Here is a 27,719-nt window from a genome sequence, read left to right on the forward strand (position 1 = left end):
GCAGGCATTGGGGGAGTCCCTGTTCCCCCGAGCACTGCCAGGAGTGACCAGGAATAACGGTCACAAGCTGGCAGAGGGTAGATTTAAGCTAGACATCAGGAGGTGCTACTTCACTGTCAGGGTGGCTAGGATCTGGAACCAACTTCCAAGCAAAGTAGTGCTGGCTCCTACCCTGGCGGTCTTTAAGACAAGGCTAGACAATCACCTTGCTAGGGTTGTTTGACCCCAGTACTCTTTCCTGCCATGGCAGGGGGTTGGACTCGATGATCTGCTCAGGTCCCTTCCAACCCTAGAAACTATGAAACTATGTGGCCTGCAGGTAGTCAGCTGGGCATCCCTAATCTAGTCCAACACCCTGCACAGAAAAATGATGTCCTGTTCCTAAGCCATACCAAACATACATACTTTCTGAAAACCACAACTTTCCTAGGCACATTTCTAGACCCATTTCTTTTTCATTTCCTCTAACTTCATTGGTGTCAAAGGTCAAGTGACATCACTTCTTGATGTGCTACCACTTCCTGTGAGGCCTTTGAATATGGCTTGCCGGCCCACTGTGTGATAAAAAGTTCATAATTCGGCCCCACATTCAAAAAGTTTGGACACCCCTGATTTACGTGTTTTGGGCCAGAGTTGCCTTTCATTTACAGCAGTGTAAATTCCTGCAGCACCTGTATTGTGTGACTAGAATCAAACCCAATATTCAGAATAGTTTTGTCAAGTAGCAAACAGACTCAATTCAGCGTACTTGTTAAAGTGATGCATTACCATTAAGTCTGTAGGGTTATATCAATGCTTTTGGTATAAATCTGGTGCAAAGTGTAATGAGTTTAGGTGTCTGCTGTTAATTACTAGAATAACTCCTGTAATATGAGCTGTTTTGTTCCAAAATTGACCTTCTTTCTTTCTGGTGGCAAATTTAGCTATAAACAAAATTATTTCCAGGTAAGCCTTTTGATCATACAACTGATTTTATGGTAAGCACATTTGCAAATTGCTGTAAGGTAACATTGCCGTCTTTGTAAGTTTCTAATGCAGAATGTTACAGAATTATGAGGCAGCTGAGACCAATTTAGGTTAAATCATCTCTTGGGCAATACAGGAGCCCAACTATCTTGTGGGATAGATGGAAAGACAGAGCTATAACATCAAACATGAAAGTGAGCACAGGCTAGCTGTAAATATTTTCAGTTATTTTGAATCTACATTAATTAATTTTCTTCCCTTATCGATCCCTATTTATGTAGCACAAGAGAGAGACAGATTAAAGTCTTCTTAACAGCAGTGGTCCTGTGGTACCCATTGAGTGTATATTCACTCAAAAGCATTTGGTTAGTTCTTCATACCCCGTCTTCTTCGTGTAATCCTCCTCCACCACCCTCCCCCCTTGGAGGGCTGCTTTTGAGATCTTATTTCAAGATTCGTCCTGAAACATTTTACAGCTCTATAACACTTTCATCTGAGAGTATCAACGTGTTTTACAAAGGTGGATATTGCTCTTTCCGTCGTACAGATGTGGAGATTGAAATACAGGTAGGTTAAGGGCCAGATTTTTAAAGGTATTTGGTATTTTGCCTCCATATCCTATGTTATAAATGAACAAGGTGAAAATGTCTACTGCTGTTGGTCTACTGGCAGGGCAGGGTTTATGAGGTGTGATAAGAGAAAGTTTGTGTTTATACTTTCTTAGCAGTAGACTAGTTCACTACATCCTTCCTTCTAAATTTCATACTGAACAAGTTAGCCTCTTCCTGCTTATAGATTGTCTGTGCTCAGCTTAGCATTATTGAAGTTAGTTGAAATGATTGGTCAAGTAATTTTTGCTCATATTTCTGGATCTATAGATTGCTGGTAAACAGTTCTTTCTAAGTATTTGGAATCTGAGCTGTTTTGATATGCAACCTAAAGCATATGCTATTGGTTTTGTTCCTTAATCAGTTGACTGTAATTCTTATACAGGTTTCTTATGTGAATATGCAATTATTATGAATTCAAACCCTTACTCACTGTGCAGTTTAAAGAATTTTAGCTGATTTCTTGGATGTTCTGTTAGTGTATTCAGTCACTGGTAAATGCTAGGCATTTAAGCACAGAGGAAGCATGATCACAATGTGAACTGAGCTTTTCATCTAGAATTTTATTTCGGAGGAAAGGTTTTGATGGACTTACTCAATTCTCTATGTCCTAAAAGTCTCTTTTATACTCTTTCTCATCCCTCTTGTGTATCCTTACATATTCAGAATCAGCTGTCTTTCCCTTATCAAACACTTTTGTCTGTTGCTTTTGTTTCTATTGAACCAGGATGCTGACAGGTTGGCAGGTGAGGAGCAAGCATGGAAAGAATGCAGAAATGCTGTAACTAAAGTGAAAAACCTCAAATCACCAGAAGGTATCCTTTCAATAACAGGTCACAGGTCTTCCTTGGCATTGCTGATAATCCCAAGTGCTCGCCTTGTAAGTTTTATATCTTTTAATGGTAGAAATGCCTTTTTTTATTAACCTTTCCTTTTCACATTTTTAAATGTTCAGGTAAAGTGTAAGTAAACCAAATAATAATTTTAATTGTACTATTGATTATGTTGTCTTAAATTTCATTCTCTTCAAGGCATGGATAACACTTAGGAACATAGGATGCAGAAGTACAGGAGACTTTTGGTTCACTAAATTCACTTCCCTACCATCACAGGACAGCACAACATACCCCATTCATAAAACCACTTAGGTTGTTTGTCCCCAGTGCTCTAAACAGCTGGTAACCTCACTGTTTTTACAGTATTTATTTTAACAGAGTTTTTAGCCCAATAGGAGCTTCAGACAGATTATTGGGTAATTATAATGCTCAGAACAATGGATAAGCCAAATTTAATGAGATTGTGTTTGCTGATAAACTGTGTTAAGGCCTCCTTGTACCTATATAAAGAACATAAAACTGACCAAGCAAAGCTAAACAACACAAAACTCAAGATTTTGGTAGCCGGGTCTTTGGTACAGTATATTAACCCATGCTCATCCTTGGTTTTACTCCATTATTTTAGTGAAGTTACAACAGGTTTGAATTTAATTCATGGATAATATCAAGATATCTTAGTGTTTTCTGGCACCGTGGCCAGCTAGGGAACTATGAAAGCAAGAGTCTTTGAGATCTTCTTTAAAGCCCTGAAAAAAAACAGGTTTATTTTGAAATGCTCTGACCTGGAAACCAGCAGATCAGAATATCTTAATAATATTTGCCAGATAACCCAACTTCCCTTTGACAAACACAATTTTTCCTTCTAATCAGAGGGAGTCAGTTTATTAGCACAAAACCTGTCATTATGTTTTTTGCCTAATATTAGGCACAGTTGTGGCATAGTACTTGCATAGTAACTTGATTTCAGAAGGACCATTCACCAAGCTAATTTGTATCGCTACAGGATCCTGCAGACTAACAGTTAGATAGTGACAGCTGATATTCATTCCCAAATGTCATTATCACTCATCACCCTATTCTCTCCCTTTTGAAGTGGTTAAAAGGTATGTTTGCTTATACCTTGTACTCCATTATTCAGGTGTTTCAAGACAAGTTCAAGCATAGGACAGTCAGTAAGTCCTTGGCCATGCCATTTTAGTCAGAATTGAAGCAGACCTTCAATAATTCAGGAACAATTTTGAGCCCACAATTTCATGTGGATGCTAAATTGTGTGTATGTTTATTTGCCTGTGCAGTTATAGCCCTTTTGATGCCTAACTCATGCAGCTAATTTTCCAAAGTAACACAAATGCAAGCAAAATGCATTGTAATGAATCTTATTTAATTATGGGAGCAATATTGCACCTGCAGAAATGTAGGTCATTTTGAAAATTTAGGCCTTAAATTCTGACCATATTGATAAGATCTTAAACCAAAAATCATTTGTTTGTTTGAAAGTGCTCCAGCCAATGGTACCAGAACTGGATTAGAAATTCAGTCTTAGTTGTTTGTTTGCTCAGTTTTTTGCTGTCAGGGTTTTGCCACTTGAAATGTTTCCGCTGCCCTTCTGCTGAGTCCCAGTGTTGCAGTACTGTAAATTGGTTTGCATTGTCTTCTGCAGTATCTGAGAGGCAGCCTTGACAGCTACACTTGTCCACTCAGTTGTATAATGAGTTGGAGACTTTCCCTGCTGAGTGAGGCATTTGCCCATCAGTTTTCTGCAGATGTTATACTTCCTTTAAAACAGCCAGCCGGCCAAAACTAAAAACAACAAAAAGAAGTTTCTAAAATTGTGTTGTGAAGATGACCAATTTCCAAATGTGAGCCATGGAAGTAATTGATACAGTACTCTGTGTTTGTGCGTAAGCACCCTGAAAGGGTGCATGAAGGTGTATGACCTAAATCCCAAATCTGGGTTTGTACACACAAATTGGGCAGATAAAACTGGGTGCAGAGGAAATAAGGGAGAAGAAGAATCCTAATCTCTCTCAGATCATTTCACAGTTGCAGAGCCAGTTGATGGCCACTTTTCTAGCCTGGGGCAGAATTTGGACAGGTTTCTTCTTTGCGCTCTTACTGCTGACTACTGGTGTTCTGGCTTGTAACTATGTACCTCACCAGCCAGAATTAGGCCCCAAGAGGATTTAGAATATTACACTTTTCATATCAGATGCTACAAAACATATGAAACAATATCTTGATTTAGGAAGGCATCTCAAGTGATACTGAGCATCAGCTAGAATGTTAATCTCTTTAGCATGCCATTGCTTTCTGCTTACTACAAAAACTATGTCAAGTGAAAATAATCTTGCATTCTCTTGTTCATCTTAATCAGCCATAAAGGATACAGTGACGTGTGTCCAAGAGATAAAAGCTGAGGTACAATTCTGAAATGACTGTCTGTAACCTTTGAAGAGTTTTCATAAAGGTTTCTGTAATCCTACATTAAATTAACATCAACATTATTATTATGCTAATCTTTTTCTCAAAAGACATAGTATAAGAAGTCTTGTCAAAATGCTGTTAGATATAACCATTTTGTATTTATCCTTTTATCTAAACTTTCAGTGTAGTACAATCTTACATAGATAATCTGTATTCACATACCCCATCATTGTTGTCATTAATAATAAGAACAGGATTTTCCTTTGTAAAATGCTTTCCATCTAAGGCACTAGGACTCGACCTTATGGCCCTATGGGACAGATGAGAGGTATGAGACCAATCCACGGGCCAGATCCTTTGTTGGATTGGTGCATGGGATTGAGCCCTATCCCAGCCCAGCCTCGCCCCGTGTACTATGTCTGGATCCACACTACTCCAGCCTGGCTCTGTCCAATCCCAGTCCCATGTACCCAAACTAGCATGCAGGGCCATGCTCTCCAACCTGCCAGATTCCTCACCAGTCTGAAAATTTGACAGCAAGGAAGCAGCAATTAACTCTGCCACCATTCCCAATCAGCTGGATGGGATGGCCCCATGGGCTGGGTCTGGACCCGGGGCTGGGGGTTGAGCATCTCTGATCTAAGGGTTTGAAAGGAAGTTTTGCAAACTGTTAACTTAACCTCATAATAACTATGCTATAAGGGCAAGTATCAGTAGCAAAACTGTGGAGCAGGGAGGGAGAGGACCAGGGCATGAACCCTGAACGCCAACTTGGGGGGGTCCAAAAATAGCAGCTGGCATGGTTGCTGCTGTTAGGTAAACCAACTTATTCCACCAGGGAATTATGATGCATTTAAATTGTTTGCTGGATTGGACCCTAAAATATTTTCCAGTGGTATTAAGTGAATTGCTCTAAAGCTTTGGAAATAGTTGGGTACAAAATGCCATTTAAATGCAAAAAAAGTTGTGCTGTGATGTGACATGATGCTACATCATGCCACGTCATGGTGTCTGCTAGTGCAAGTTTTGGTACATGAGACATCAGTTAGCTGCTTATGTGCTAGTTAAGGCTGTACCTAAAGGCTTTTTCCAGATCAAGTTCATAATATCCAATTTACAGATGAAGAATATGAAAACCAGGCCTGTTTCTTTGCACGTTTGGTTTTAGATTCGGTTTACATTAATGCATGTCTATTCATGATTGTGTCACTCATGATTTACACCAGTGAAAAGAAAAATGGGCATACAATGAGATCAAGTAACTTTGAGCACCCATCCATGTGCCCAATGCCTGCTCCAACACGTTCTCATTAGACTACGTTGGAGCAGGCTCAATCAAGTCTGCTAGAGTGTTCTAATTAGCGTGCTCCAGCATCCTCGGTGTCACATGTATTCAGTGTCTCCATGTTTCAAAATGGTGACGAGAGCACTTTAACTAAAGCTTGTTGATTGAGCTTTAGTTAAAGCACCTTTGCTGCCCTTATGAAGTGTGAGATGCTGAATACAAGATGATGTGGGCATTTTAATAAAAGCCGCTTCCAATAGCTGCTCTAATTAAAGTGCTTCCCCCATCCCAGAAAATGTGTAAAGACATCCTTTAAGACCTGATAAATATCAGTGCTTTGCAATAATGAGCATTTGATTCATTTCAAGGAAAACCCCATTTCATTTTTCCTCCCTTTCAAATGCACAAAAGAAGCTTCTTGTTGTGTTGGAGATTAAAATATTCTTTATCATTAAGGTCCATAAACTTAAATTACAATGACACAGTGGAATTGCAATGCTTCCTCTGTTTCCCAAGAAACCAGGAGTGCTACTTTTCTCTTGCAACCAATTATATCACAGAAAAAAACCTTCGCTTTTCAGAACTGTTTCAAATAAAAAGAAAATTAGGTATCCGCAGACTAGGTCTTAATTTCATGAGAACACTAAAGAAATCTTTGCAACTAGGAAGGGAGTTTTAAGAAAATAGTAATGTTTCAAATAGCTAAAGAATAATTGTACCTGAGTTTTTCTTCAGCTATATATTATAAATAATAATATATCTCATCTTCTCACCTTTCTTTTACCCCTTACGGCTGAAAATATAACCTGCTTTAACAGTTGGTTTGTTAACTGTAAACATAATGTATTTACCTAACGTACCACTTATATTTTGAAGAAGAACTTCAAGTGTTGAAGCAGAGCCTGGAATAATGGAAGCTTTTTTATCTTAATGCCCTGCAGCTCCTGTTCCCTGCTAATAGCTTGTACTTTTGTTTGATGAAGAAGATTCCTTAACTCAGGTTAATAACAGAGTGGGAGCAAGTTCTGGTGACATGCCAGACTCTTCTAAATAACAATGCTGATTGTCTCCCAGACAAAAACATCTATCAGCTGAAACTGCTCGATTGTGCCATGGATGCCTGTATTAATCTTGGACTTTGGGAGCAAGCTTTGCATTATGGCAACAGGACACTGGAACCATACAGGTAAGATCTATGGTGAGACTATTTTATTCAACTGGTCAATGGCGATGGTCCCCTCATTAAAGGCTAGATTGTTTTATGCTTTGGAACATGCTTAATGAATGCTCATCATTGTTATTCCTAAAAGTATTTGGTGCATACCTTCAACCTCAGTTTCCCAGTATCCTGTGTGGATAGATGGAATAAAAATCCCCCTTTGCTTAGTCAGGAGAAGAGCAAGAGAAATTTTAGTGAAAACCATAATGCCAGCTCCATTTACACACAGTAGCCCCTGCCAGTTCTTCATTCCCATCCTTTTGTCACAAAAGTTTGCTTGTTTGTAGGGTCGCTCTCTCTCATCCTCAGCTCACCGGTATCTTACCCAGAACCAACTTGAAGTTGATAGTGGGAAGGTGTACACATGTAAGAGGCTGAGTCAAACTGTGTCAAGTTCACTGAATGAATGCAATTAATTGTGTGTGAGGTGTGAATGAATGGAGAGTGAACAGCCTAATGTTTAGTCTGTTGACATGAGGAGACTAAAAAGGTATTTGACATTGTCTTGCTCATGATGCTTGCTGTTGTGCTAGATTCTGGAGGAGTTTCTGACATTGACAACCTTTTGTATATCAGCAAAGGTCCTGGAGGTACTGAGGCAGACTGATATTGCTTGTTGTTCCCCTGCTAAATTTAGGTCTTTTGGCTGTGGGCGTGTTAACCTTTCCAGGAGTCACTGTAAGGCAGAATTTCTCTCTATTGGCGCAGGTCCTGTTCACCATATCATTCATTATATCAGCATAAGCTGAAAATAAGCTTCTCAGTGCAGCCTCTGTTTTCTATGTTGTCTGTATCATGTGAGCATACAGTAGGAGTTGACAAAAGGCAAAACAGTGCAGGTTACTGCAAATGTGAACATCCAGTGCCTAATGCATTCTTCTTCTTCTTCTACTGAGTAATGTCCCCTTACCATGCTATCTATGAATGAAGCTCAAACCATGAATTTAGATAGAACCCATCAGTGAGGTATTCAGTTAGAAGCAAAAGATTTCACATATGTTGTGGATGATCAGAATAGCAGAGAAGTCAAGCATGTGTTACAGATATGACTTGTTACAGCAATAGAGCATGAGTGCTTTGAAATATTCCCATTCCTTAAGGGCAGAATTTATGCCATGTGCATCTCACAAATCCCACTGAACCTTTCAAAATAGGCCTTAAGTGAAAATTGGTAACACATAGGGCTTGTGCCAGCCCTCTGCAGAGGGGTGAATTTCACCCCAACCCAATATTGTACCTGTTTGAATGTTCCCTTTTAAAATCCTCCCTCATGTTTTCTCTCATAACTTGCTAATACTTACCTTCAGGCCGTCAACATGGAGTGGGTTTCTGCATGCATTTTGCAAAATAATGATTACAGTGAGAGAGTGTAACTATCAGTTCATTTAATAAAATTTCCCCTGCTTGTTCAGTGATGTGTACTGTAGTTTTCAAACCATTTAATACAGTAGGATTGGGGTTTTTCCCCCACCCTTTACATTAGCTTGCAATTTTTACTGAGATGTTACTTGCATGAGAAACTTGACATCTTTTGCACCTTGAGGAAGTTGTCCGTAGTCTCTGTAGGTCCAAAAAGCATTCCCTAAAGAAGGAGCTCTTCAGTTGTAGTTCTCCTCATTTTACCTTCAAGCCATGACTACAAGCTTTGACACACCTGAAAGAAAATCCTCAGTCTCTCATTACAACAAATTGTGCCTTAAGCAGCAGGATTGCAAATCCTAGGAAATCTTTTGGGATGCATTGAATTTCTCCTGTTGAATCAATCTACTGCTTGGCTGCTCCTGCAGTTCCATTACAGCTATCTATTTTCCTTTTCTCAGCTATGGAAAAAATATTCATACTGTTCTCCATAGGGAATCACCTGAAAATTCAAGCAGTCCATATAAATGGGAAATGATTTTCACAATTTTAAAAGGCTCTAAAGAACTGGTCAAAAACAGTTTTAATTTCAGGTAATGTTTTTATTGTAGGTTTCCCATTATTTAACCAGCAGGATTAATATTCACTGCTGTGTGCAGTGCACTATCTTATAATGTATATGTTTATTGCAGTAGTTATGGATTCTTTAGACTTGCCCATTTCATGTAACTATCTCATAAGAGACAGCTGGTTAAATTGCATACAACTGATTTTATCAAGCCTATATATTCAAAACCTACCTTAAGGTTACAGATAATTATAATAATATTCTGTAGAGAACATTGTTTACATGGTGCTGAGCATTTTTAAATTTTTCAGTAGGTAGGGGAGAATTGACAGCTGCCATAATGGAAAGCTACTATTTTGCCCTAAACCATAATTGTCTATAATTTGTTGAAATCTACAACATATACTTTCACTGTATCCTGTAATGCCAACAATTGTACAGATGTTTTCTGGAAATTCTCACCATAACAATTTCTCTGTCCAAGAGCTCTAACAAAAGTTAGCAGGCATTTAAGTGAAAACCACTTTACATCATGGTCAGCACTCAGCAGCTTACAAAAATAAACTTCCTTACAAAATTTCTCATGAGCCCTAACCACAAAAATAACAGAATATCAACAAGGGGCTTTAATCCGATTTGTCATGTCTCAGTTAACACCTGGACACTTAGTTTTTGTGCCTGCTCACAAATGGAATGATTCTCATGCATTTACTCAGGCACACACTCACTTAGTTTGGCCCCCAAACCTTGGCCATATCACACATCTTCCAGGGTTTTTTTCTGCCTCAAGCCTATAGACAAATGTAGGAAGTATGCCTCTAATATGGGTATTTCCAGAGGTGCCTGGTATAAAAATCTGCTATGTGCTGTAACTAAATGGAGGGAAAAATTGGTCACAAAATTCACATGTTGGATTTCAGAGGAAAGGTGACTGAGAAAAATTCTGCTTTTTTCTTTCTGGGTTTAAGCTGCAATACAACAAGTGAGATCAGTTGCAGAGAGAGCATTTTTGAAGTTAGCTGAGTTCTTTCTTCTTCTGTGTAGCCATTAATCAAGTGCTTAGCTTTAAGTTCACTATAAGTCCCACGGACTTCAGATGGACATTGCTTCTATTTATATCAACAGTCTCTTGTCTTCGGTGCAACAGCACTTTGAATTATTGCAGACTTAGGACTCCACAGTTTCACAGCTGAAGAAAAAAGATTATTTCGTTACAGTCCCTACAGAAATCTTGTGTCAAATCTTGAGACTCAGAGTTGGCGGGTATAGAAGGGAAAGAGTTAGTCCAGTGTGATTTCATTTCTTTGTAAAGACACAGCCAAGGCTTAACTGGACAGTCTTTTTCTAAACTGGTATTCATGCACATTTATATGTGCACACTTCAAAGACACTTGTGCACAGCATAGATCACAGCAGGCCTTGCAATATTGTCAGAGAAGATTGTTGAGTTTTTGTGAAGTATTAATGAAATGTAGAGCAGATATTCCTAATTTAGAATTTTTGTTAAATAAATTTGCCAGATTCTCCAAATACATGAACTGTGTCTGAAGACAGATTTATAAATCTGTGAATTTTACAGTTTCTTTTCCATGAAGCATGTTTATGTAAAAAGCTAAACATAACCATGGAACATAAAATGTGAGAAAAAAGCATGGTGTCTGTCTTTTCTTTTAAAGCCTCCAAGAATGCTCCTCAGGAAAGATATACTCTTTTATTCCATTGATTTTTCTTTTCTTCGTTCAATGTGTCATAAAAATAAGCTCTGAACTCAGAGGTAGGTATCTTTTATAATAGTCATGTGAGAGATGGAGCAGCTAGACAGTTAAAAATGAAATGCTATTTCCAGTCCTGATAGGCTCTGTAGGGTTTGTTGCTGAGGGGCAAAAGATTTTCCCCTACCCCACAACATAGCATGGCTTTAAAAAAGCACCCTGCTTTTACTTATTATTTAAAGTCAGTCCTCTGAACACTGCAACAAAGCAAACTGCAGTGATGCATAGGACCACGAGGGGGTGCCGGTGCTTAAGGGTTAAAGTCTAAGAGCCAATGGGTGTCTTATGGTTGTGGGAGGCCCCATAGAGAGCTGTGACTGCTAAAGCATTTGTGATCCCATTGATGATAATTTAGTGAGCAACAGTCGGTGGTATTTTCTTGATCATAAAACATCTATAGCAACCATAAATCTTATCTCTTGTGTTCACCTGAGGCTGGGACAGAAAAGTGAAGGTAAAGAATGCAGCCTCAAAGAATGAAAGAAAAGAGAGCAGAATGTAATGCCCAACTTTGCCAACTTTTTACAGTTTGCAGAAAGTGGCAGTATACTGCTATAACTGATATTTAGAGCTCAGTGTTTATTAAAAGAAAAAACACTGAAAATGCTATGTAAAAAGTAAAAGGTATACCTAAAAGTCATGTAATTTGTGGTAAAATATGAATGGAGGAGATATGCTTTCATACTATTTAAAAAAAATCAGCAACAAGGTAACTGAGAGAGGCATATGTTAAATTCCTTTGTATAATTAATCATATTGGGGCTGGAGTATTTTTGAATGAACTCAAAATGGGGACTTTAACCAACACTTAAGAATAATTCTGTTGTTTTGTTATCCAGAAATGGTAAATGGGTTAATAACAAGGAATAGTGACTAATGCCTCACAGCAGAAGGCATTAGTACTGACTAGGGCCTTAAAGGAGTTACCAGCAGAGTGTGTGTGTGTGTGTGTGTGTGTGTGTGTGTGTGTGTGTGTGTGTGTGTGTGTGTGTGTGTGTGTGTACAGACACACAGACACACACGGGGCTTAGTCTGTGTGTCTGTCTGTCCATAACGCTCTTCATCAACTGTTGTTGAGAGGGCAGCAATTGGCTGGGTGGGCATGGGAGGTGGAGCTGCACAGTGGCAGTGCCCTCCCACCACCCACCCCAACAGCCCCCCATGCCTGGTGGGACAGGTTGCCCGATGCAGACATGCACCCCACAACTTTTATTACCAGGAGGCAGTGGGGAAGGAGGGAGGGAGGGGAGTGGAGAGGGGAGGCACAGAGGCAGGGGGAAGCCCTGCTGCTCAGGGGAGGAGGCAGAGGCAGGTGAGGGGAGGGAGCTCCCATGACAAAGGCTGGAGGAGGAGGTAGCAGAGGGAGTGTTTACATGGCCACCTCCCCCTCCCCCTTGGTGCCAGCCATGTAAATACTCCTTTGAAATCCATCATTCTTGATGGGCAATTGACTAGTAGCCATAATAATAAACAACCAGGCAGGGTGGGAGGGCCTGAAGTGTCATGAGGATAACAGAAGGAGAAGAGAGACAGCCCAAATGGGTGAGAACCACTGGAAGGATTAGAGATGTAAGACGTAACCCCAGGTCACTGGTGAAAAGCTACCGTTTAGTATCTGGGTTGTGGGCCATGTGAAATAGGTTGATATTCTTAGTCTAAATTTTAGTGGACGTGTGCACCCACTGACAGCAATTGGCACACTTGCTAACAGTCTCTGCAGAGAAGCCAAGGTTAAAATGGAGACTGATAGATGAATCCTTTACCTAAAGGCTCTGACACATTTGTAGGAATATTTTCACCACTTCTGCAAATGCTGTACCTCCTTTTTCTGAAAATAGGGAACTTCAGTATAGTTTCATCCCACTAAAAAAAAACCCATCCAAACATAGACTGGACAGTGAAAGGAGGCTTTCACCTTTTAGTCTATCAGTGCCAAAATATCTGCATCTTTCTCAACACCAGTCATTGGTCAGTATGCAAAATAGGTTTTCTGGTTCATTATGTGGTTGCTCTGTGTGTAGCATGTCAGACTTCTCATTCTTCCCTACTTTCAGGTAAGACATGTTACTCTTCCATTCACTTGCTCCCAGGAGCTGTTTGAACCTTGATTCTATTGTTAGCTGACACTAACTGTTCTCTGGTCTTCTTTGAAGAAAATATGTCTTTAACTAGATCATGGAGATTTTCAGAGACTCATTTCTCTGACACAGTTGTGACTCTTCATTTTTTCTCCATCTCCATTATAAAACTTCTATGGAGAATCCAGATTATCATTATGGAAAGGACAGAACTGTCAGCCATAGTCTCTGCAAGGTTTTTATATGGCCTGTGGGCAGCCTGGACCATTGCAGGTGTGGCTGGTCACACTGCCCCGGGTCCACAGCAGAGCTGGGTGGCACAGTGACCAGACTTAGCTTCCCAGAAGCCCTAGCCCTGATGCCAGGGCACCTTGGGCCTGTCTTCCCTGCACCCACTGCCAGGTGTGCCAGATGGAGCAGGCAGGTGGGGTCTCCATGGATGAGATGCGCTCAGCCATGGGGGATGGACTGCAGTTGCGGGTGGGTGGGGAGAGGCATCCAGGAGTGGAACAGGTGAGCGGGGGTCAGGGTGGGACTGGGATCATGGGGTGGTGACAGTGCAGGGCTGAGGCCCAGGACAGAGCCATGATCTGTTCCCTGCACACCCCTGCAATGGGCACTGGTTCCACAGGCAGGGGCATGCGGGAAGCAGATCATGGCTCTGCCCTGGGCCCTGGCCCCATACTGTCACTGCCTCGAGATCCTGCCCTACAATCCTAGCCCCGGCCCTGGCCTTGCTCACCTGTTCTTCTCTCCATTGCCACTCCCCACTCACTCGCCCCAATCCATCTCCCTAGCCGAGCAGGCCTGCCAGTGGGTCCTGGGCCATTCTCCATAGAGACCCTGGGATTGTCAGACAGTGACAGTGCAAGGAGGGCCTCAGGGAAAACCACTTAGGGAGTTTTGGTGAGCTGTTGCTTAGATAAAAAACAGAAAAAGAATGCAGACCAATGATCTGCAAGACAAAAGCCATGGCAAGAATTGCCATTACAAGTGGAACAGTTCACAGAATAAGTGGGTTTTTAAGAGTTTACTTAAGGAGAATGGGAATGTTTATGGCAGGCACTGCTGTGGCCAAAAGGGTTGGACTAGAAGGTGATTCTAAAGATAGGGTGAGGAAATGAGTTGAAAGGAACAGTTAGAAGGGAAAAATGGGCACGCAGAGGATGAGTATAGGTGATTTAGGCCAAGATGGAATTATGGATTACATTGAAGATGAGGAGACTTTTGAGCTTTCTGTGAATTAATCTCTTCAGAGATGCAAGAAGAGGTGGATAGGGGACAGATAGCACTGCAGGCAAGGAAAGAGATCTTAGCAGTACCATTTCTGATGGAGTGGAGTAGGGATTGAGAGCAAAGACCAAAAAGTTGGAGTGAACAAGTGTAAGGTCAGAGAAGGGCTGTGGGGAGAGATAGGAAGAAGCAAGCTTTCACCAGTGCTTTAAGAAGTGGTCACAAACTTGGGCAGAAAAGGAGGAGGAGGTGCAGAATGGAGATCGGGCAATAATTCTGCGAAGGCCAATGGAAAGCCCCAGATGGTGGAAAAGTGGAGGGTGATAAGAAAAGACTGTTGTGGTAGTGTAGCAAGAGGGAGAGCAAAGTTGAAGCAAGAAAGAATAGCTGAGAGAATAAGGAGAAACGAGATGTTTTCCTGCCGTTTTGTGGAATGGAGGTGATGCTGCTGGCAAGAGAGGCAGATTGGAAGTTTGGGGAGTGACTAGAGGAGCAGGAAAGTTGAGCAAAGGCAGTGGAGAAAGTAAAGGTCTTGACAAAATTAATGGATGGGATGGGCAGCAGGAGGATGAGTGATGGGAAGATGATAATCAGAGGAAGGGCATTCAGAGATGAAAAAGTCAAAGAGAGCAGTTCCAGATAAGAGCCAGGTCAAGCAAGTGACCGAGTCAATAGGTGAAATGGTTGGTCCATTCTAACAGCTAAAGGAAGAGGTGCTATGCAGGTGAAAGTTGAAATTGTCCAGGATCCTGGTGGGGGACTGGAATAAGAGGAAGGGAAAGCTGGGCATCAGTGCAAGAGGAGAAGGTTCACTGCAGCTTGAAAAGAGAGTTTAGAAAAGAGGTAAAAAAATTAGAAAAAGGAGAGGCAGAATGCAGTGATGCCACCCCATCTTCTCTTTGGGACATTGCTGGGAGAGAACTACAGTGGTATCAGGTACTGAAACAATGCCTAAAAATAACAGAAAAGCTGAATACTTGTCAGGGCTTCCTCCCTTCCAAGGGGAGAACCAGATGTCCTGTGAAGAACTGACACTAATCACATTTACAGTTTCATAGTTTCAAGGGTCAGAAGGGACCTGAGCAGATCATCAAGTCTGACCCCCTGCCATGGCAGGAAAGACTACTGGGGTCAAATGACCCCAGCAAGGTGTTCATCTAACCTCCTCTTAAAGACCCCCAGGTTAGGAGCCAGCACCACTTCTCTTGGAAGTTGGTTCCAGATCCTCGCCACCCTGACTGTGAAGTAGCGCCTCCTGATGTCTAACCTAAACCTACCCTCTGCCAGCTTGTGACCATTATTCCTGTTCACATACTTGAACGACCATCTCCACCATGCTACAGTTCTAGCATTCCCCAACCTCATGCCCTGTTGCTCCTCACAATTCCCATAACAGCAGAGAAGCAAATCCCCCCTTATCCAAGGACTCAAAGCTGCATGGAGTCAGGGAGTCCTGTATGTGAGTGGAAGGACATGGAGCTTAACTGTGTCACTGATGCACATGGATACTGACCTGGCCTTGTCAGGTCTATAACTAAGTTTTTCTTTACCTCCCAACACCAGATATGAACACTGAATTTATGGTGAGATGTACAAGAAGAATGCAGATATGAGGAAGGAACAAATGCTATTTACTGTCTTTCCCAGGCACATCTTCATGCTCCCCACCCAAACCATCCCCGTCTCCATTTCTCTACCACAGGTTTCAAAGCTTTGCACTCTGAAAATCTCTTCTCTTTAGGCCTGATATCAAATACTGCCTCCTGCTACCTAACACTGTATCTGAGATCTTTGTCGGTGCCTGAGTAACTTGTTTCCTGGTGTTCACTAAGCATATAGCCAGATTTCTACAGTTGAAATTGTTTCTTAGTTTGCCATTTCATCATCAGGCAGATGCACCAGCATCAGCTCAACTTTGAAGAAAGAAGCAAATAGAAAGCAACAACGCAAATGGCCATAGGTAGAAAACAGCAATCCACCTGAGGGTTAAACAAGGACAATAATCGAGTCAATGTATTGCAAGGATCAAGAAGAGAGACAGAGAGAGCACACAGGAAAAAAAGCACAACGAAAATAGAAACTAGTCTGCCTAAAGGACCACCTAACCTGACAGAAATCTCAGGAAAATAAAAATATCAACGAGAGAAAAATCATATCACCTCTAGGAAAACATGCAAAGCCACCAGTGAACAAAGAAAAAGTGTAAATGAATACAGCAAAGAAATACAGCCATCACTGAGGAAAACTGAAGGATCCAGCACACTCAACCAATAAAGGGAGAAGAGAAACAACATAGGAAAGCAAAGATCAGCTAAGGAGAGAAACAAAAGCTTCAAAAGAGGAGAAGAGAAAAATAAAACTTCCTGTCTGGAGAAAAACATTTCTCCCCCCCACCTTTGATATCTGCCTCCCTGTGTCCTCCCTCCAAAAAGAGAAAAGAAAACTAAATACTGTCACACATGCACAAATGCAAACACATGCCTAAGAGGAAAATCAGCTTTCTCCAGCTGTTTAATGCACTCTTGGAGGACATGGTCGACGAGCTGCCAAAAGTGAAGATAAAGTTCTGGAATCAAAGTATGCTCATTGCAGTCACATCATGAATATATTTCCATATTAATTCAGGTGTGTTACCAAGGATGAGGCACACTGAGGATTTAATGTATGTTTAAGGCTGGCCAGCATTTCAGAAATCTCTCAGTAACTGGCAACAGTGACAGCCAGCAAGTAGGAGCATGCTAAAACAGTTTTTTCTACATAAAAATACCATATAAAATAGAGAAGAAAAGAAAATCTCTTAGTGTAATAGTTTGCTTGGCAGACTTTGAAAAAATGGAATTACATCCTACATCACTAAGAAACAAAAGGCTCAACACACAATCAGGAAAAGGAAAACCATTGGGGAGGTTAATTTTTTAGTTAGGGAATTTTCAAGATTTGTCAGAAAAAATGTGATAACTCCTTTCAGACAATTGCACACAATACATCTTGTGATATTTTGCTGATGCTCACAAGATCTTGCTCAGTAAGTGGAAAATTACCGTTCTTTGTATTGGACAAGGTGGCCCGTCATATACGCCTTTCACCCTGTGTAATATGCAGTTTCCTATATCTTATAAAAAGTTACAACAGGAGTGACGTCTAGCATATTAGTTGCCCATCCTTTATAAGAAGGATAGATGGAGATATGTTATCTTAGATAATTTGTCTTAGCACTGTAGTTGCCTGGTAGGAGTATTAAAAAATGTAAAGCTAAGTTAAGTAACATTACCTCTACCCATTTGGCGTTTCAAAATTTGGAGATGAAAACCTGGTGCAATAGTTGTAGTAAGATAACATCCTGCATGGAGAATCCAGCTTTTATCTCTCTCTGTCTGGACACAGTTGATCTGTGTATTGTCTTACTGGCATGCTTGCAGTACAGGTGAGCACTAACAAGACTGGACATCTATGAAAATGTCTGTATTAGCTATCAAGTTGGGCAGAGTTGCAAGAGATTGGTTCTCCTATCTTTATGAAAGTAAGCACAGACAGGAGGCCATGAAATGAACAGAAGTATGTGATTTCCTACAGCACTGGAGATTTTCAAAATATCAGGGGTTTCTCTGTGCCTTCAAATCACTGCCCTGCAGCAGGGGCAGAGTAGAGTCACGCCAGACCATTGCACTCCAGAGGTCTTGTGTTTCTAGGAAAAGCTGTGCCTCCTTGTACTCTCATGGAGGATAGAAGAGTGCAGCTTTTGCTTTCACTCTGAAGGGAAGAGCAACATTTGCACCCTGCCAGCTCTTATTAGCTGGTGCAGTGGAATATGGTCCTCTTATTGTGCCTGGTCCTTTGTCTCTGTGGCAGCCATTGCTTTGTTTCCCTGGCATATGTTAGTTCCGTTAATGGCCTACATTCAAATGATATTAACATGACAGTTTCCGTCTCTATTAAAAAAGTGTAAAAAGGACTTTTCCTATCACCGCTCTCTAATATCTGTATGGAAAATTCCATGGACCAGATTCACAGGTAGGTTAAATGGGTGCAGATCCTGTTGTTAAATCCTGGCTCGTTGTAGTGAATGACCAAACTCTTGTTGCCATCAGTAAAGTCAGGCTCCATCAACGATGACCATGGCTTAGGAATGTTACCTGCCTCACTTTGAAATCAAGCACCCAGTTTTATTGTTCTTATTGGATTGTTTTGTCAGGCTCAAATTTGCTCCACTTTTTAGAAAATTTCTGTGGCAGGGTATATGGAAGAACAGAGGCCTATAGATACAGTTCATTTCATACACGAAGGACAATTGATTGCGGAGTCTGAGAAAAAAGTCATTACCCTATTGTGTTTGATACCTTTTCCCAAGGTTAGACTGGACAACAATCGCTTAATGATTTTCCTGGTTTTTACTCTCATTTAAAATTATGTGAATGGGAAGTAACATTTTCACAAAATGTGACATAAAAGCTTGCTAAAGTTCACCTTTCCCTAAAATAATATTCTACAAACTGTGCATGTCTTTAGCTAAACAAATATTTGTAATTAATGCAATAGACCCAAATCCTCAGCAGTGGCAAATTGACTTCAGTAGAGTAATGCTGTTTTTATACCTGTTGAAGATTTGGTCCACAGATATTCAGTAAATCAACACCTCTTCATGAGTACAAATGCAGGTATTCACACTGCACATGCTTGTCCACATGCAGTGTATATTGTTTTCTCTAGCTAGTGCCTTCCTACAGAATAGATAATCCCTCTGAGTGTAGCGTGTTCGGGACAAAGACTTTAGCTGGCATTTATACCAATAACTCACTCTTTTACTATGTTAGTACCCACTGCTTTGTGGTCCAATGATACAGATACATTTTAAAGAACAAAACAGATGTGGTTTTAGGCCAAATAAATTGCATTTTGGTAAACAGAGCAGACAGTTCATCTGGTGACTACTGAACTTTTCTTGACTTTTCTAGCTCTGGCAGCTACCCTTTGGCAAATTTTGATTTGGCTTTACTTAGTCAAAGGTTTACAAGAACTATTCAAGTTCCAGGGTCCTTGGCTGTGCTAGTGACAGCAGTGGCTTATAGAGAGATACCTAAATCTGTTTCTGAAACAGAGTTAGAGCATTGTATTCAGTGCAATAACATTACCCCAACTTGTGATTAAGTGCTTATTGAGTTCCATTTCCTTATAAGAACATGTGTAAGAACCCAAGAATGTATGCCACAAGTGAACTAAGCATTAATCTGTCAGCAGCTTAAGTGTGTTTGGGATAGTGCAATGGAAATATGCAATATAGTGACACAGAGTTTGTTCTCTGGGAAGCATTTAGGAGCAGATGGAACCTGTAACGTAGACTGATTCATGAAAATGCACAGCTTGTATCAGCTTCACTAGATGCTTCTTTGTTTAGCCAATATAAACACAAGGCTCACATTTTTAGATCCTTTGTAAAGCATCAGTAGCTGCTGTGTTGGAAACCAGCATTAACAAGTGTACAGGACTTTATCAGGGAAGGATTTTTACATTCCAAGTTGTCTTTCCTAGATCTAAAAGTTGTGTAAAATGTACAATGTCTTTAAGGAAACATCCTGAAAAATTAGTAGGGATTAAGGCTGTGATTTCTCAAGCAACCTCAGGGAGTTAGGCACTCAAATCCTACATGAATTCAGTGGGCTTTGGAAACCTACCTCTGTCAGAAGCTCCTTTTAAAAGTCTAGCATAATCCATTTATGTTCTGTAGAAATAAAGTAGAATTCTGTAGAAATAATTCAACATGCCTGTGCCCATCTAAGCCTGAACAACCACTCCTGAGCTACTTGGGATTGGGTGACCCAGACTTGGGCATTTGGGACTCTCGGTGCTATCGTCCGCCAGATATTTCCAACCTAGGGAAGCTCCCATTGCTTGCCCAGCATGCCTTGGTCTTAAAAGAGGTGAGGGAGGTTTTTTGTGTGTTACCAGCACCCTTAGACATGCTCCTCTTCCCTTACAACCCCTTGTGATTAAGAGCCTGGGCTTTTATCTAGCTAGGCCTGCTCCATGACCCCAACCAGGTCAACTGCCTTCCTAAGACGGGGCTGGTTTACTGACAATCTTACTAGACTCTTGTAAAATGGACAGGATTGCTTCTTGTCCCCATGCTATAAATGAAACTTAAACCAAACTTAAATCCTGCTTGCAGTTCAAGTCAGTCTTTAGATCGTAGTCCATCCCTCAGGGGCTGCACACCCTGATCGGACCCATTGCAGATCTGGTCCTCTACTTTGGGCCCTCTAGGAGCTCCTGGCCTACTTGCCCTGGCAGTTTTAAGGCTTGCAAGAATGATGTCCTCCAGAATGACAAACAAAACAAATAGGAAAAAGAAACACAAAACTGGGAGGCTGCACTCTTCCTCCCATTCACGCATCTCTGTAGGTCAGGGGTTGGCAAAATATGGCCCGCAGGCCACATCCAGCCTGCCAGGCCATTCTATCTGGCTCTTGGGGACCCTAAAAAAATTAGAAAATTTAACATTTATCTGCCCCCAGCTGCCTGTCAGAGATGACAGGAGCCAGGGCAGTAGGACCCAGGGGGAGCCAGTGGCAGAACTAAGCCCTTGCAGCATGTCCGCCCAGCCCCACTCCCCACCCAACCCAGTCAGAAGCCTCTGCCTAGCAGGGGCATCTGCAGCAGAGGGTTCTAGTTTGGGGCTGTTCCTGCCTCTCCGTTGGGAAGGAAATACCTGCCTTGTGTGGGCTCTGAATGGCTGCACCAGGGAACACCAGTAGTGGGAGGGCCGCTTCCCCCCTGTGGTGAGCAGCAGTTTGTCCCATGCTGCTGCTGTTGAGACTGGGCCCCGCACCAGCTCCGGGCTCACCTGTTGTTGCTGAGCCATAGCAGCAGCAGCTGGGCTGAAACTGCTGTTCAGCACGTGGAAAGTGGCACCCTCCCTTGACAGTGCCAGGCAGGTTTTGGTTTAGCCACCTGGAGCCCGCACCATGCTAGGCTGAGGTGCAGCTCCTTCTCTGCAGCTGTTCCACACGGTCACTGTTGCCACTCTGGGCAGCACAGAAGCGGTGATGATGGAGCTGCCATGTAGCCTAGTGTGGCACACACAGCTAAAACTGCCTGGCTAGAGGGGGCACTATCCTCTGTGCTGAGCAGCAGTTTCTGTCCAAGAGTGTGGGGGGTGGGCTGGCAGGGGCTGTATGGAGCTGTGCTGTGCTGCTCAAGCAGGGAGAGGAGGAGCCACCCTGGCTTCACAGACCCCTGCTGGGCCAGACCCCATGCTCCTGCGCCCTGCTTTGGACCCCACTGGCACTGGCCCAGGTGCACCGGTGCAGGCCCCGTACTCCTGCCCAGCTTTTGCTGCACTCCATGCTCCTGCTCACTTCCTCTTTTCCCCACCTGCTGCAGCCATTTCCCCACTCCCCCGCCCCTCCCCCGTGCTCGCCCGCCCATGGCTCTGGCATCACTGGGACTCTGGGAGCAGCTGAGATGTGGTGCCAGAGCAGTGAGCAGTGGGGCAGAGGATGTAGAAGTGGCAGGAGAAGGACAGCGATGGCAGATGGCAGGGGCTCCACCTGCCGTGCGGTGGTGGGCTGTGGGCAAACCCTCCCCCTCCACCCAAGCTACAACCCTCCCCAGCCACCCTCCCTCCACACACTCACAGACCCCTACATAATCCACACACCCCCACACCTCCCCATGCCTATCCACCCCCAACAAATCTCACACAGACACCCACACCCTCCCCCACACCCCACATACCCACAAACCTTTACCCACCCTCCCACAATATACAAGAGTAAGACTTAAGCTATTGTGCAGTCACCTCTATGTACACCACACAAACTCATGTAAATCAGGACAAAAATACTTTTAAAAATGAAATTAATGAATTTTGTAGTATGTTTGATTTTTAGAATATAATTTGGTATTTTTCTGGTTCAGAGATGGCAAATCCCCTTGCTGAAAGGAGCACTTCTGGGGGGCAAGGGGAGGGACTTCTGGTGGCAAAGGTCAGGGGTTTGGTTTGGGGGTGACACTTCTGGTCCCAAGCTGGTGACCGGGGCAGGGCACCTGTTGAGAGGCGGGGCTACCCATGTGGCCCTTCATGACTTGCCAAAACTCGGTAAGCGGCCCTCTGCCCAAAATAATTTCCCACCCCTGCTGTAGGTTGCTGGGTCCTTAGAACCTCAGCTCTTCCTCCCCTGGGCTGATGTTTTCCTCAAGACAGGGGCAGCACCCCTCCAGGTGCCCCCTCTGTACAGCTGGGGTGTTGCATGTCTGAATGTGCCATCTGGGAGCCTGCAGCTGCCATGTGGCCACCCGCCTTTTTGCCATCCCATATGGACTCTTGTGGTTGGTCTCTGGTGCAGGCTGGTGACGTCATGTCTCTGCACTGTCCCAGCTGCACCAACAGCATGCTCAAAAACTACATGGGTGGTGCTGGTTGCCACTCCGTGTCTCCAGCTGCTGTACGTGCGTCAGGTAAGTCTCCTCCAGTTTCAGCCCTCCTTGGGCCACTCACCAGGACCTCTGGTGTTCTTTCATCACCCCTCCATCCCTGGCATACTGGTTTCCAGCCCCTCAGGCCTGTCACCCTGCAACTATGCCCATAACATTAATTAGAAAACACTAATCTACAGGTTTGTTTTGTTTTGTTTTTAAGTGTAGTATAGAATTCTGTGGAAAATGGGTATTTTCATTATTATTCATAAAACTCTAGGGCCTCTCCAGAATCCATGTGTCTGAAAAGCATATTTCATTTTCATCCTCACCATTTACAAGTTTGGAGTAATAAGCATTACAATAAGGTGAGGTAGGCCCATATTCCCTTGACAAGCAGAGACATAGTGGTGCCTAACTGTAACTAAGGATTTATCAGTGGCTGAGTCACAAGCCGCATGAGGATGTGGATTTTTTTGTATCCTATATTCCATGTATGGCAGCATTTAATGTAGCTGCAGCACAGAAAGTCCATGGAATAGGTTTCCAGTAATTAGGTGGGGGTTGTCCAGGAAGGAATTCTGCTTGTTCACATAATTTGGGGTTGGATGTCAGAATGTATCATTCTCTTTTTGAATTGTGCATGCTGTCATAAGAATGCTATGTTTATTGTCCTGCTAACCCTGAAATCAGTAATACGTTATAACAGAAGGGGCCAATCTTTTTGGCAGGCATGCCATAGATTAATCTGCACCCTCCCCAAGTGCCACTCTGATCCCCTTCTCCTGCCTGATCTGCTTCTCTGCTTTCTGCTTCCTTCCCTATCTGACGTTGTGCTGTTTGTCCCCTCCCTGATCCATTTGTGCCACACACAGAGGCTTCCCATGCCACTTGCGGCACATGGCCCCTGACCCTCACACTGCATTATCCAGTGTCGTATATCAGTTGTCTGGAGACTGTTTTTGCATAGGCTTTTTATATGCAGGCATTTGCAGTGGAAGCTCATTCAGTATGGGAGTAAAGCAGATCTTACCTGAGCAATGTTAACTAGAGAACTCATCTTGGACCAACTTTTTGGAGTACTGTGTCCAGTTCTGGGTGCCATGCTTCAGGAGGGATGTGGACAACATGGAGAGGGTCCAGAGGAGGGCCACTCGCATGATCAGAGGGCAGCAGGGCAGGCCCTACAAGGAGAGGCTACAGGACCTGAACCTGTTCAGCCTCCACAAGAGAAGGCTGAGGGGGGGTCTAGTGGCCATCTACAAACTGGCCAAAGGAGACCAGCAGGCATTGGGAGAGTCCCTGTTCCCCTGAGCACTACTGGGAGTAACGAGGAATAATTGCCATAAGTTGATGGAGAATATATTCAGGCTAGATATCAGGAGGCGCTACTTCACAGTCAGGGTGGCTAGGACCTGGAACCAACTTCCAAGGGAAGCGGTGCTCGCTCCTACCCTGGGGGTCTTCAAAAGGAAGCTAGATAGACACCTAGCCAGGGTCATTTGACCCCAGTACTCTTTCTGGCCCATGGCAGGGGGTCGGAGTTGATGATCTGCTCAGGTCCTTTCCGACCCTACCAACTATGAAACTATGACCTCAATGATTCATGAACAATTCAAGTAATGATTAATTCTGAACTGTTTTCATTTAATGAATGCCAAGAATATTGGGGAAAATGTAGATAGATATTTTGAGAGCAGAGAAGAAATTAACTTTGGCAAATAATTATTTGTTTATAATTATTTGCTCAGCTCTAGTAAACTGTAAGTGAACTTGTGCTATGATCCTGCCAACAGTCACAGATGTGAGTAACTTTATGCACCACGCTGAGTGCAGTGGAGCTTTACCTGATTTTTAGCAGGCATGGAGGCAATAACTTCAGCAGCATTAATTTGCAAAATACAAAATGTTCACTAATGTGTAAGAAAGGTTATCAGGCAAAAGATACCTCACAAGCCAGTGACACTAACAAAAGCTTTGGCTCAATTCCACTCCCATATTTCAAAAAGGAGGAACAATTAACTCCCTCTAAGCTTTCACCTCTGCTGTTGCTCACATTTGGGAGACGTTCCCCAAAACATTTTGAAAGCTGCGTGATTATCCTCCATCAAATCTCTCCTTAAAACTCTTCTTTGCCAAGATTCATACCAAAAACAAAAATTAAAACAAAAAAACTTGAAAAGGCTGGTCCTAGTGCACAGCCTCTCATTTTTACTAATATTCTTCGACTTTAAGGGTGGAAGGGACTGTTGAAATCCTTAGCTAGACTTTCTCTCATTTAAACTTGTGTTCTCCCCTCTCTCTGTATCCACCTGTTTCCCTTACATTGTAAAGTCATTGAGGCAGGGAGCACCAGTTTGCTCTGTGTTTGTACAGTGGGGTCCTGGTCCATAACCAGGGCTCTTGGATGTTACAATAATATGAACCATAAAGCAGTAAGTCACTGGAGGTATACTTGTTTAAAATCAGCATATGTAAGAAGAGAATCAGGTCCCTTATATGCAGAAAATTTGTTTACGGGTCAAATCTGTTTAGCTTACCTCTAGAGCTTAGCCAGGGAATGCTGTTAATCTACTTTTGAACCAACAGGCTAGCTTGTAGAATAGGCAACATCCTATGCCTCTAGTACACAGAACCTCATCATAGAATTATTTACCACAACTCTCAGGAAGGATTGTTGTATGTCACCAAGGATTAAAGGATCACTAAGAAAGAACAGGGTGAGATTTCAGCACCATATCTCCAGCCCAAAGTCTTGTTCTTTGAAGGTCTACAGTCTGTTAACTAATAGTCTACATATGGACATATGGTCCGCAGCCAATTTCTACACATGCTTATGTTTTTGTAGATAGTACTTCAGGGAGCCTTGTGGCTTAAAAAAGGCAAGATTTTAAATGTAAGGAAGAAAAACAGGTCCCTTGAGGGCTTGCTGCTAGCTGTCTGGTTTCAAGGGGAAACAGGCAAAACAAAGTTCTATGGAGCATGTTTCTTTAATGATACTTCTCTGCAATAATGCATGTTTCTTATTAAATACACAGGGTTAAAAGAAGCCTGGACTAAGCATGTACCTCCCAAAGAAATCTTAGGGCTATATTCACTGGAGACATGTGTATCAGCATAAGTTACAGGTCAGCTCAAAGCTAGTCTAAAAACAAACATAAGTGCCATTCTGTTGATTTGCAAAATTAGTGTAATTTGTATGATAAGGGGGGGAAGTACAAAGAAAGAAGCCATTAACAACAAAACAATTTATGAGGCAGTCCTTCACATTTTAAACTATGCTATACCACACCTAATGACTATAGTCACAGACAGAAATTGCATTTCTGATATGATCAGCCCCCTGAAAGCACTCCAGAGCTGTGCCCCAACAGAAGAACACAGCTGCAGAACACTCCAATTGTGCCGCAGATTTACTCTTATTGTGTGAGGGTTCAAATTAAGGTGTTGCAAAGTGGAGCACCTTCATTAACATGTCTGCTCCAGCAGCTGGGCTGCTGCAACCCAGTCATGACCCCAGTGCTGTCTCAGGATGGGAGGGAGGGAGAAGAGAAGGAGGGAGCTCGGCTCAGGGGGATCCAATCCACCTGTTTCCACTCCAGTGGAGGCAGAGCAAACACCAGTCCAGGCTTTGTCACCTCCTTTATTCCCCCCTCCCATCCAGAGATAGCACTGGAACTGGAGGGTAGGGGGTAGGGGGTAGGAGAAGAGGCTGCTAACATGCAGCCTCTCTTGCTGGATCAGCTCCAACTTGGAGCTCAATTTACCACCCTCCTGACCCTACTAACTAAAGTCTGTTGGGCTGGGAGGGTTGGTCTAACTTTTGGTGCTTTCTGTGAAGTTCCATGAGTTAGATGAAGGAGATGCACTTCTGTCCTGCACCTTATGTGGCCAAATTCAACTCTTGTGCAAACAGCCTACATATAAAAATTTAGCCTTTGATTCCCCAGAGGCCATGAGAATGTCCACATTCATGGTTTTCATTGCAGGATTTGAACCTTACCATGGAATGTATTTGAACCTTAAAATGAAATTTCGACCAAAACTCACCCATGCATCCTGGAAATGTTCTTACTGCAGACATTTATGTCAGCAGAATTCAAGTTGTCATGGAATGAACACACAAAAGGAGCACAATCAGGCACAAGGTGCATTCAGTTAAAACTGCAAACTGATATTTATACTTGGAAATTAGGAACAGAGAGTTGGATACTCTCTTCTGAAGTCAAGTGGAAAAAATGCTTAGTAAATATATATTTCCTGACCAGAAATGCATAGTATTTATATATTCAATTCTGCTTGGCTTGAGTCAAGTACATAAACATTTTAATAGATTGAACTTATTCTTTTGGAAATACTGATCATTGGCAACTAAGAGAAAATGTAACTTGCAGAGGATATTAACATAAATTTCAGTTCATTTCTTTGCTGTGTTCCTAGCTTGCGTATCTCTATTTTAATGCTTGCAGAATGCTCTTCACTTCCATAAGCAACCCATTAAAATGTGTCATTTGTTGAATTGAAATTAACATGGGGTGAATGGTGATATGATTCACTCGTGCCAGATCTGTTGACATTGAAGTCAGAGTCTAGCCACTCATAATTCCTTGCCAAAGTGACTGTTATAAAAGGAATCTGTCTCAAGGCTGCTAAACCTAGTCACACTTAATAGTAGCACATATGTATATCACCATACATATGCCTACACATTTGCCTATGCCTTTCCTTTGCCGACACCAATTAAAGAGCAGGACCTCAATGTATCTTATGCTGTTGAGGAAGGCACACGAGATCTCTGTGTGTATCTGTAAAGCAGAGCTGACTAAAAATAAATATATCCCATGATCACCTCTTGGCCAAACTGCCCAGTTGTGGCCTTGGCTCCACCACGATCCGCTGGCTGGGAAATTGGCTTCGTGGTCGGACCAGTGAGGTCCCCCAAGGCTCTGTCCTTGGACC

General features: G+C 42.6%; 1 protein-coding gene across 1 annotated transcript in view; it reads left to right on the plus strand.

Annotated features, from left to right (window-relative positions):
* SMYD3 (SET and MYND domain containing 3) overlaps nucleotides 1-27,719 on the plus strand; it is a 731,370-nt gene that overhangs the window by 658,147 nt on the left and 45,504 nt on the right. The window contains exons 9-10 of the mRNA XM_019549760.1: nucleotides 2,302-2,389; nucleotides 7,131-7,305. Of these exons, the coding sequence (XP_019405305.1) occupies nucleotides 2,302-2,389; nucleotides 7,131-7,305 (263 nt within the window). The remainder of the gene's footprint in view (nucleotides 1-2,301; nucleotides 2,390-7,130; nucleotides 7,306-27,719) is intronic.

This window comes from Crocodylus porosus, unplaced genomic scaffold (genome assembly GCF_001723895.1).
Source record: "Crocodylus porosus isolate Cpor-Errol unplaced genomic scaffold, CroPor_comp1, whole genome shotgun sequence".
In the NCBI taxonomy this organism is placed as follows: domain Eukaryota; kingdom Metazoa; phylum Chordata; order Crocodylia; family Crocodylidae; genus Crocodylus; species Crocodylus porosus.